The sequence below is a fragment of the Antechinus flavipes genome, chromosome 4 (assembly GCF_016432865.1).
Source record: "Antechinus flavipes isolate AdamAnt ecotype Samford, QLD, Australia chromosome 4, AdamAnt_v2, whole genome shotgun sequence".
In the NCBI taxonomy this organism is placed as follows: Eukaryota; Metazoa; Chordata; class Mammalia; order Dasyuromorphia; family Dasyuridae; genus Antechinus; species Antechinus flavipes.
The window spans coordinates 27633741-27646211 of NC_067401.1; the positions used below are offsets into that span (position 1 = coordinate 27633741).

A 12471-nucleotide genomic window follows, 5' to 3' on the forward strand; every position below is an offset into this window, starting at 1 on the left:
AACACTTATTAAGTCCCTACTATGTGCCAGACACTGAGCTCAGTGCTTTAAAAATGTCATTTAATCCTCACAAACTAAAAAGTAGGTGGTATCATTACCCTCATTTTCCAGCTGAGGAAACTAAGGCACAGAGAAAATAAGTAACTTACCCAGACTCACACAGTGAATAAGTATTTAAGTCAATATTTGAACTCATACCTCCAGGACCAGGGCTTTATCCACTGAAATGCTCCTCACAACAACCAATCCAGTTTCCCTTTTCTATAAAAGCTTTCCAGCAAGGTTTTTAAAACATTTGACAAATTGTGCCCTGATCCAAAGAAAGACAGGAATTGCTCTGAGTTGGTCTGGAGTATTCAGTTGCATTTAGGTCATCATTAGGATAGTGTGGGAAGCCAGTCTCTTGGTTTTTAATAAGTTTTGACTAATTTTCTTTTTCACATCATCTTCATTCATTCATTCTCCACTGTCTTCCTCCTCCCACCACTTTTCAGAAAGACAGACATTATGATAAGGAACAAAAGAGAAGCCATCACAGCAGCAAATCCAGCCAACATATGCCATTACAAAAGTAGCTTTCTGCATCCCTGGTCCCTTAGCTCTCTCTGCAAGTCTTGGGGGAAGGGAAGAGCTCACTTTTGAATGGCCATTTGATTTATTTCATGAAGGAGTTACTGGTTTTTACTTTATTTATACTTGACTTACTCTGTGTGTCTGAACATGTACCAGGAGGCTCTGAGCCAAATAACTCAATTATTACTAATACCCATTCAACGATGACCAGTAGTCTGGTAGATTTGTTCTCAGCTTTATCACTCTCAGGGGCTCCAGTCCTTCCACAGTAGGAGACTGTCCTGGCGATGATCCATCTACTCGGGGGGGGGGGGAGGGAAGGAGGGGGACTTTCTTGAGGGTAGGGACCATTCCACCAATCTCTACATCCCCAGCACTTAGTGTAGTCCTTGGCATATAGGAGGCCTGTTCATTGTGCTGATGAAGGCTCTCCCAACGAATGCAGTGAAGATATATGATGGAGTATCTGCTATTAGCATCACCCGCCAAAAACAACTTGGGATCAAAGATCTGCCTAGAAGGGCATCATGGAGGAAACCAGAGGTTAAGCCAATCAGCATCCCGATCCTCAGGGAGCTTCCTTATTTTCCTTCACTTACCCTCCTAGTAATTCTGAACCAGAAGAGCCACAGATTTAGATCTAACAATATAGCATCTGTACAACAAGGATTGGGAACAATGGAGACCTAAGAACCCCTGGAGCGTGAGATAATTCAGGGTCAATCCAAGAAGGTTTCTTAGAAAAATGCTTTTTGAACCAAGAGCTATTAGAGGGGAGAAACTCAGCTGAGAGATGGCTAAGACTCTGCCCCTAAGCAAAGATTCCCAGCGAAGAGTACATGGGAAAGGGAATCTGTCTGACTGAGGCAAAAGATGGGGTTCAGGTTAGATGTGTTCACAGACAGCAAACTGTACTTGAAGCTGCTCTAGAGTGACAGACATGAAAGTTACTCTTTCTAAGGCCCCATAACCCAAAGCACCAGATTCAGGGCACATCTTGTATTGATTTACCTGGTGACATGGCAAAACTCTACAGCAATCCTCTCGGTCATGTACCATTCGTGTGGAAACATGCGCCCATATTTCTCTTCATAGTCTACAAGTTGGCGTTTTATCCAGGCATAGCGTCTGTCAATTTTGTCGAGCCAGGCAACCTGGTTAAGATGAGGAACAAAAATCACCTAGTACCCACAGACAACATTGACAGCTTAAAAAAAGAAAAAAAAAAAAAACAGAGCCAACCCCTCAGTCTGTCTCCAACACTCTGATGAGTCTTGGAAAGAACAGCAGATGCTCCTCATGTTGTCAATCTCAGATATTAGTAATTCACGGATCAACATCACCTGTCAGGAAGGCTAAGGAAGGACTAGGCTCAGAGGGACTGACCAAATAGACACAAGTTCTCTTGGTCATCATCTGATCAAACCCAAAAGGGGCATCTGAATAAATCTGGTCACTACTCACATCCTGGTTTTCTTGAAAGAGCACCAGGTATTCAGAGAGATGCTGCTTAATAAACTTCTTGATGATTTCCTGTTTGATCCTGGGGTCCAATACATTAGCAACCAGACATGCATCTCGCAAGACATTGCTGGGGCCTCCAGGCCTCTGTTAAGACAAACAACAATTCATAGTTCAATAGTTAGGACAAAGCAAAACAAAACAAAAAAAGCCTTTTTAGAAGGCTTTAAAAATTGCCTGCCCTTTGACAGCTTCTCCTTCTTATTTTTCCCCCCAACAGTAATTTATTTTTTCAAATACATGTACAGATAGTTTTCAACATCACCTCCGCAAAACCTTGTGTTTCAAATTTCTTTCCCTTCCTCCCTTATTTCCCCCTTCCATAGACAGCAAGTGATCAGATATAGGTTAAACATGTGCAACTCTTCTAAACATATATCCACATTTAGCATGTTGTGCAAGAAAAATCAAATCAAAAGGGAAAAAAATAAAAGAAAACATGAGAAAGAAAAAAGCAAGCAAACAAAAACAAAAAAGGTGAAAATACTAAGTTGTAATCCACATTCAGTCCTCTCTCTGGATGAAGATGGTTCTCTCCATCACAAGTTTATTGGAATTGCTTTGAATCACCTCATTGTTGAAAAGAGCCAAGTCTATCAGAGTTGATCATCGTATAATCTGTGTTCTCCTTTTTCTATCTATCTGTTATTGTTTCTCCCACTTCCCTGATACTGGGTTATTCCTGGGGTGAAAGGGTATTTTTGGTTATCTGTTCCTTAATGGGAAAAAAAATCTCCCTCTCTTTCCTTCTCTTTTTCTGTCTGTCTGTCTGTGTATGTGTGTGTGTCTCTCTCTCTCTCTCTCTGTCTCTCTCTCTCTCTCTCTCTCTCTCTCTCTCTCTCTCTCTCTCTCTGTCACCAACGTAAAAGTTGCTTTATGAAGCAGAGAGGAAAAGCCTGGGAAAACAAGGCCAGGGTACCCAGGGGATGTCCGACATTCTGAAAAGCACAAGGGAAGCCTGTCTTGTTGAGGTTGAGCACATTCTTGACTAGAACCTTTAGGATTTGCTAGTTCTGGGTCACACCTGAGGGTGAGGGGGGTAAGAATGGGAGTATGCTAAACTTGGGAGAGGTGCCAACCCACGATGCTGGTTTGGCTAATGGTAACTCTCCCTCTGGGCTCCCTTAGCTTTTAGTGGGTCACAGAGAGACTACCAAGGGGGCAGATGCATCCTGAGAGAAGGCTGAGTAGGGTGACTGAAGCCAAGCTCCCAGTCCATTGTAGCTGTCACTCTGGCCCAACACTGAGAAAACAAAGGTCAGTAGGCCTTTGTTGTTGATGGAAGGAAAAGCATCAGCCTGAAGTCCAGAGGCTCGAGTCCCGGTCTTGGATTTGCAATTCAGCCATTCTAGGCCTGCTGGTTCTGTCCATTTAGGTAGTGACATCAGAATACTTGACAAATATTAACTAGACCAGCAGATCTCTCTGAACCACTTCAAGGTTTGCAAAGTCCATCACATTTATTCTCTTGTAGAATGTCCCTATTTAGAGAAACAGCCTAAGAAGCACTAGACCAGTCCCAAAACCCCAGGTTCCTGATTTGGCTCTAACACTTAGGAGCACTATGACCATGGGGAATGCCATGTCACTTCTTTAATCTTTAAATGGGAGAATGACCCCATAAGAGTGTCTTATCATTAGGCTAAAATGGGCTATAAAATGCCTCATAAATTTTTATATATTATATAAATATCAACTTTAAAATATATTTGATAAAATATTTGATAAACATTAAATATATTGTTAAATATAAATGCCAACTATTTTCATTGTTGTCATTTATCGTTTCAAAACTGGAAATTAAGTCACAAATGACCAAAGGACCTTTCTAAACCCAGTAAGTTCATATTCAACCGGACACTGGAATCTGGCTTCCAATGTTAAAATCGCCTTCACGCAGGTAGGCAGTCTCTTATAGCAGCAAGGCTGCACAACTGCCCCAAGATCATGCATTCATCCAAAATCAGGTCTGCTGTTCAATGGGCAGCAGGCCGGCCTTCTGACTTCATCACTGGCTTCCTAGACTTGGGAGAAATGGCAAACTTTGGAAAAGTGGCATTTGGGCTGTGCACATTTCTAAAGGGCTCAAGTTCCACCAGAGGTGCTTTAAGGCCAGTCAGCACACTATTTAAAAAAAAAAAACAAAAACAAAACTTGAAAAACAACAGAGGGGCAGAAAAATAGAGCAGGTTCATGAAAAGCACCCTCAATGCAACAAGCTGGTGGAATCTGGGAAAAAGCTGGAAAGTGGGTCAGGACTAAGTTCTTCCAAATAACAAAACTGGCCTTCATGGGTGGCCTCTGAAGCCTGTGGCTCAGAGAAGCAAGGAAGACAGAACTGTCCATTGCTTCAGGCACAGGTTAGACCACAGAGCCATTGGATAGAAAGATGAGCATAAAAATCAAGGGATTTCAATCATTTCTTTTCACCAAACATGGCAAGCATTCTCAAGTAACTGACTCATCCAAGGAGGATAACACAGTTTCCCTCCAGCAGGGATAACGTCAAGTCAAATCGGCTTTGATCAGTGAGTACATCTGTGGCCCCCAAAATAGAGCACCAGCTAAGTACAAAGCCAATGTGGAAGGAATTCTCCACTGGTGAATGTCAGCACACTCAGAAGCTTAACAGTTGCCCAAAGAAGGTGTAACTCTGATCCTTCAGAGCCAGGCCAAAAACTCACACCTGCATCCTAAATTACATCCATAGAGCACAAAGGCATATGATTAGGGAGTTTCCAGTTACGGAATATTAAACCAGATCCAGGAAACTTTTCCCTGGCTCAGTAAATGAATCTGGGTTACCAATGCTGTGCTGAGGAAGTCTGATTGCCAATGTTATTCTCACTTTGGCCTGAACAATGGTCTCCAGAAATATCTCAGATAAATAGGAGCTGATTATCCCTTGAAGGGGTCTCTCTCCAATACCCATAATGCCATCTGCTGAAATTTAAAGGGCCCTTTAAAAGAAACTGTCATATAGTCCTTTTTGTAGTGGCTAGAAACTGGAAATTGAAGGGATGCCCACCAACTGGAGAATGGCTGAATAAATTATGGTATCTGAATGTTATGGAATATTATTGTTCTATAAGAAACGACCAGCAGGATGAATACAGAGAGGCTTGGAGAGACATACATGAACTGATGCTAAATGAAATGAGCAGAATCAAGAGATTATTATACATTTCAACTACAGTACTACATAATGAGCAATTCTGATGGACATGGCTCTCTTCAACAATGAGAGGATCCAAATCAGTTCCAATTGATCTGTAATGAACAGAACCAGCTACACCAGAGAAATGCATATGGACTACAACATAACATTTCCACTCTTTCTATTATTGTTTGCTTGCATTTTTGTTTTATCTTTTCAGGTTATTTTCACCTTCTTCCTAAATCCGATCTTTCTTGTGCAACAAGATAACCGTATAAATATGTATACATACAATGTATGTAACATATACTTTAACATATTTAACATGTATGAGACTACCTGCCATTTAGGGGAGGGGATAGGGGGAAGGAGGGGAAAAGTTGGAACAGAAGTTTTTGCAAGGGTCAATGTTGAAAAATTACCCATGAATATGTTTTGTATATATAAAGCAATAATAAGAAAAAAATAGAAAACGCCACAATAAATCATTAGTCACTACTAGGGTTGCCTGCTGTAGGAAAAGAATAAGGAAGAGGCCCTCAACTGGAACACTGGGAGCTTCTTTTATACAGGACACACACAAATGCATTACCAGAGACAGTTCTCTGGCCGGACAGCTGCTAAAAGCTGTGTTTATGACAGTGTCTCATTGCATGCTATCTTAAAACTGCTGACATTCTGTCCCAGAGTCTTTGCCTCCTTTGGGGATAATCAAAGATAGATGACTTTTCCGAAAGACATTTTAGCCTCAAGAGAATCTTTCATGGCTTTATTTTTAATATAGAACCATGAACAAAATGAATTTCAAGAGGAACCAGGATATTAGGATTTGACATACAACAGGCTGTGCCAGTGCAATTCTTCAGTTAGCAATCACAGGAATCAGGGATGTACTAACTACCATTCAGACAAAATGCCAGCAAAAAAGATGTCAGGCTTCTAGGTAGAAAGGAACATTTTAGGGATCCAGACCAGTATCAGGCACCCAGAAAATCAAAGCTGGCAAGCACAGGGACAAAGTGTCTGAGTTTGTTTTGATGTGACCCCAGAAAGAAGACACCCCAAAGTTAGTTACCTTGGTACCCTGGGAAGGAAAAGCTTCTTCAAAATCAGCCAGGATCTGCTGTCCTAACTCCGTCTGGGCAGCCTTTACTCTGTGGGAGAAAGAAGACATGTCATGGTTTATCATGGACAAACTCTCAATTATCTACATGTTGAATTAGACAAGAAGTCATACAAGTGGAGGGCTCTTCAGAGGTTGTTAGCCGCCCTCCATTTCTACAAATGAGGAGACCGAGTCCCAGAGAGGGAACCTGCCTTGTTCGAGAGAGGCAGAGCCAGGCCTGCGCCAACATAGCTGCCTCCATTCTGATGTCAGGCCCCCTCGGACTATTTGCAGGGGATGTTTTCAGGAAATGCCAACTAGTTTTAGTAGCATTCTCAAAAAAACAAACGAGAAAGGTCAATTTGAAAAAATAAAAGTGCAACAATGCCAAGACAGATCTGAATTCTGGATATCTTGGCTGCTGCCCTCTTACCCTCAAAGTTACAGGAAGATCAGAAGCATATCAAGCCCACAAGCATTTAGCAAGCACCCGCTAACTGGAGGCACTACATGAGATCCCGGGGAGATGATGATAAACCAAAGCCACCTGATGCCGTAAAGACCTCAGAAAAATGGACATTCTGTTGATGGCTTCCTCTGTTTATATCACAGTCATTTCTGGAAATACCACAGAACTGCTCCAAGCTAGTGAGTCTCCAGACCAAGGCATCACACAAACCAGCCACCATGGCGACTGGATCAGGCAACAGAGTGTGACAAACAGATCACGGAAGAAGGAGAGAAGCAAACAAAGGAAACCAGCAAAGACTCCCTGCAGGAGAAGGCAGGCGGAGTAAGAGCTCTGAAGGAAGCTAGACTCCTACAGAGGCAGGACTGAGGGAGAAGCACATCCTAGGAATGAAGATAGCCGGAACTGAGATCCTGCATGTCTTGGCGGGGACGGGGCTGGAAATGCCCATGAGGGAGTCCAGACTACATCTTTGAGGCAGGAGGAAGATTTCTGGAGTATGGGAGGGATAAGAGAGGACCTGGGCTTCTCCAAGACAGCCGGGTGGAAGTTTACCTAGCAAGAGAAGTACTTGGAAGCTGGGACGCCAATGAAGAGCCTGGGGTAAGAATGTGGTCATGAGGTGATAAGGGCCTGGACTAGCAGGGCACTTGTGGAAGTCTGGAGAAAGGAGTGGTACAGGAAATGTGGAGCCAGGACCAGCAAGATCCAACAATGACTTGCTTTTTGTGCAGTGAGGGAGAGGGAAGAGGTGAGACAGCATTAGGTGGTGGGCCTGAGGCGTGGAAGGAGGGCAGGGCCGGCAGCAGAAATGTGGAGGAAAAAAAGAAGAGGATTTAAGGAAAATAAGTTCCATTTAGGACATGGTGAGTTTGAGATACTTGAGGGACAAGTAGAGAGAGAAACAGAGGCAGATGGGGGGAAGAGATAGAATGTGAGAGACTGAGAGGGCAAGCTCCCAAGGAGAGGGGCAAGAGGGGGTAGGATCAAGGGCAGCACACGGACAGGGGTCGGCCTTGGCCGAAGGGGCCACCTCTTCCTGCAAGTCTGAAGCAAAGGCGGAAATGCTTGAAGAAAGCAGAAAGTTTAGAACAACCCTCATGGGGAGTACCACAGAGTATCAAATAGCAAAGAATAAACAGATTGCTGTACAGCAATTAAGGCTAAGTTGATATTTTTCATATAAATTTGTAGTGGACCCAGTCAGCACAATTGTGCTATTTCCTCCAACAGAATTTAGCAGCACACATGTAGGAGCAGAAAAGACAGATGGTGGTGGGCTAAGCCAAGAATGGGGTTTGGCAAAGTAGGAGTGGTAACTGGAGAAAGGAGCAAGGGGTGTGAGGGGAGATGAAATGGTTAAGCATAACGGGAAGATTCTGAAGGGAGGAAAGGGAATCCAGAGCAAAAGTGAAGGGACCAAGAGAGGAGGGAGGGCTGGAGCTACTGGAGGTCGAGGTGAACACAAATTGTCTTTGAAGGAAGAAGACCTAGGGCTACGTGGAACGACAGGAGCTTGTGGTTAAGTAATGGTGAAACCAAGGATAGCCCTGTGTGTAGCTGAGTCTGACAGAAAATAGAAATCATAAGGCTTGAAGAAGTTGGTGAATTCAGTCCTGGGACCTGAAGACTAAAGTCCCCAAATATCTTTAGGGCAGGGCTTGGGGTAGGAAGGTCAGATACCCTTTCTCTTTCTAACTCAGAAACTAAAAACAGAATCCTCAACTAAATAAAACTAGTTTTTTTGAAAAATGATGAGAAAGACATCTACAAGTATATGTGTGCATTATTTACAGGATCATAGACTTAAGAGTTAGATGAGATCCTAGAGACCATCTTTTCCAACCCCCTTATTTAACAGATGAGGAAACCAAGGTGAGGAATGGTAAGTGACTTGCCAGTAATCACAAAGCTAGTAAATGCCAGAGCAGGACTTTGAACCCAAGCCTTCCTGATTGTAAACCCAGGATTTCACCAGACCACAATCTTTCTTGAGCATATGCCTTTATGATTAAGACATCTGAGTGAATAATTATTTACAAAGAACCAGGAGATCATACTGTGATGGAAAACAAGGTCATTAAAAAAACCCCACCAAGTTAGTTTTGCTGAGCCACTTTTTAAAAAATCTTCCTTACTAGGGATGACCCATGAGCTGAAGTTAGAAAGGGTAGGGAAGTATTTGGAAATGAATGGGATGATCAGATATTTAAGTGGTATATGAATTCAGGGAAACAAGTTTAAATCTGACTTCTCACACTTAGTAACTGTTTGACCCTGGAAAGCTGCTTAACCCTTGTTTGCCTCAGTTTCTTCTTCTATAAAATGGAAGCAATGATAGTGCCCACCTCCCAGGGTTGTTCTGAAGCTCAAATAAGAATATAACTGTAAAACACTTAGTACTTGGCATATACTAAGTACTACAAAAATGTTAATTATTATGATTATGATTATGAATGTGACGTAAAAACAAAAGGCATCCATAAAACTACTTTTATTTTTTCCAATTCAAAATGTAAAGCTAGTTTTCAATATTCATTTTTATGAGATTTTAAGTTCCAAATTTTTCTCCCTCCTCTTCTCTTCCCTTTCCCCAAGTCAGCAAGCAATCCGATAAAGACTCTACTTGTACAATCATGTCATATTAGTCATGAATAAAACAATTTTAAAAGAACAAAAAACTAAGGAAGAATCCTCTTTCCCGCCACACCAGCATCCCATTCCTACCAATTACAACAAGAACCGAAGGCCCACTTCCTCTACATATTTTCTGATTCCAAGCTCAAAAGGCTCTTAAGGATTATCTAGTTTGTCCCCCTCATCTTACAAAGGAGAGAACTGAGGCCTGCAGAAGTGATGTGACTAGCCCAAGATCACAAAGAGGTGTGTGGCAGGAGTGGGACAGCGAGCTCGTCCTCAGACTCCCAATTAGGGGCCCTTTCCATTACAATATACTGGCTTTATTTTGTAAACCATAATTAGAATACTATATAAATATGAACCACTATCATGCTTCAATGAAACAAAAGGGAAGAAAAGGCCCTTTTCTTCCATGCATATCATAATAAAGTCTGCTCCCTTTATTTATCTCTACCCTTTTTTTTTTCTGCATTAACTTCAGCAAGTTTCAAATTGCAGTTAAGAATCCCAAACCACAATTTCTTTGGCCCAAACTATGAGCCTGGGTCTGGCAACCTGAGATTTTTGAAGAAAGAAGGAGAGGGCAGCTGCAACAGCCTGTTCTTCATTGGTACAGTTATAATTATGTCTTATCCTAAATATTTTCCAGGATTTTTCCACTATCTGCAAAACTTTTTAAACCACATTCATGGGTGGGTTTAATGATGTTAATGACATCCTCTTTACCACTTAATCAAAATGAATTAGAAATGACTAAGATAAGGCTATAGTTAGCTAAATCTCTGTAGGGAGAATCAATTCTCTCAGAAACAACCATTGGACAAAGTTTTTTTGCACAAACAAAATCAATAGAGAATCAACAGAGTAGGGGGAGACAGAATATAAATAATTTACAAAAGAAGAAATGGAAACTATCAACAACTGTGAAAAAAAATTCTCTAATAAGTATGAAGTCTTATTCCACTCCTTCCAAAGTGGCAAAGATAATAAAGGATGGAAAAAAAATCAGAGCTGGAATGACTGAAAGATAGGCACACTAAATATCGTGTTGATAGAGCTATAACTTGATTTGGAATATGTAGAGGGCTGAAACTCTTGAGTCATGCTCTGAGGTCGGTTCAAGCACTTAGGGCTAAGTACCGATTGGACAATACTGTATGGGCATATCCTTGGAAAATGGCCCTTCCCACTATCCTGGGCTGGCTCAATGATTGGTGTATACAGAGGATTGTAGGAGGGACTAGGGGGTGGAGTAAGACGAGCCAGGGTCACTCTTTGCGGTGGACAAGGAAGAAGGCGGTTGCGGAGATTCTGCTTCCATCCCCTTCACTTCTACCTCTAAAGACCAAGAATAAAGACTAAGGACTTTTGCTTATCCTGACCAGCTGATTCTGGGATGTCTGGGGTGCTAGCGCGCCCCCTAACTTCACTGAAGTCTCCGGTGACCAGGAAATAGGGTGAGTATTTAAATAGACAAACAGGGAACTTTGTTAAGGGCTAAACTAGTAACCTTTTCTAGCTGCAATGGGGCAGATATTGGGAAAAGATTCTCCCCCAGCCCCATGGCCACCCCTGTCCCAAGGGGGCGCTACAGAAAGCATGCTTAAGCTGATCAAGGGACAAGGCTTAATTGTAACTTGGTTGCAGATGGCTAGACTGTTGGGTACATTAGAACGCAGGCCCCCTTGGTTCTTAAAGGAAGAAGAGACAGGGCTAGATAATTGGAAGCTGGTAGGAGCGCAATTATGCAAATACTACAATAATAAAGGTCCTCGTTCAATTTCCAAGGAAACATTCTATACATATAACATAATACAATTGCCCTTAAAGAATCCTGCAAGTTATAGAAAAAAGAAAATTCTAAGAACAGCCAAATGAGGAAGTGTGAGGAAAAAGAGGAGGATAAAGAATGGATTAAAAGTGGTATCACCGGAGGGCATGGGGAGTTAAGTGAGGATGAAGGGCAGGGTGAAGGGTGTGGTGATTCTTGCTCTCATAAGGCAGCTTCAACCTGGCCTAAACCGGAACTGGTTCTTGACATGCCCCCATCAACTTCACCTTCTGGGACAGAGGGGGCAGGAGTAGTGGGAGAGGCAGTGACACCACCAGCACCTCCCCCAAAAAAATCAGCCCCTCTTATGATAGATTGCAAAAGGCAGTACTTAAAGCCACCGAAGAAGGGCAGGATTTAGGTGATTTGCAACTGGAAATGTATCCAGTGATTCAACAGTTTGACTCTTCAGGTCAAGAAAGTAGAAGATACGCTCCTTTTGATATAGAAATCCTCAAAGACCTGAAAAAGGCTTACACTCTTTATGGGGCTACATCAGCTTATGTTAAGATGTTATTACAGAATTTGGCTTATGAAGTCTTAACCCCTAGGAACTGGAAATCTATAGCAAGGACATGCTTAGAACCTGGACAAAACTTGTTGTGACTTTCTGAATATAGTGAGCTCTGTAGGATACAAGTCCAATAAAATAGTCATAGTGGAGTTAATCCTCCAATCACCTATGACCAACAGGTGTAGGTTCTTATGCAGACATTTCAGTACAGATTAATTACCCCTTAGCAGCTTATGGGCAAATTGCTGCTGCTGCTATAAAAGCATGGGCTTCTCTCCCCAATAAAAATGATAAGGGTAAAGCCTTCACAAAAATAACACAAGGGCCAAATGAATCCTTTGTTGATTTTGTAGGACATCTGCAGACAGCTATCGTACGAACTAATGGTGAAAATGCAGTAACAGACATTTTGATAAGGCAACTTGCTAAGGAAAATGCTAATGAGGTTTGTAGAAGTTTTATACTAGGACTACACAAGGATGCTCTTTTAGAGGAGCTCATAAGATGCTGTGCCACAGTGGGCACAAATGCCTTTTATAGCCAGGCTATGATGCAGACTCCCCAAGATCCCAACATGGGAAGACAGGGTCCCTTTTGGCAAGGGACTTCCAGAGAGACTCATCAATGCTTTCAATGTGGTAAAGTGAGGCATCTGAAAGCT

The 12471-nt window shown here is 42.2% G+C and overlaps 1 protein-coding gene across 1 annotated transcript in view; it reads right to left on the minus strand.

Moving 5' to 3' along the window:
* The window catches only part of VPS53 (VPS53 subunit of GARP complex), a 134835-nt gene that overhangs the window by 58256 nt on the left and 64108 nt on the right, over positions 1-12471 (minus strand). Inside the window, exons 8-10 of the mRNA XM_051992209.1 lie at positions 6327-6405; positions 2038-2181; positions 1585-1727 (exon numbers count right to left, since the gene is read on the minus strand). Coding sequence (XP_051848169.1) covers positions 1585-1727; positions 2038-2181; positions 6327-6405 — 366 coding nt within the window. The remainder of the gene's footprint in view (positions 1-1584; positions 1728-2037; positions 2182-6326; positions 6406-12471) is intronic.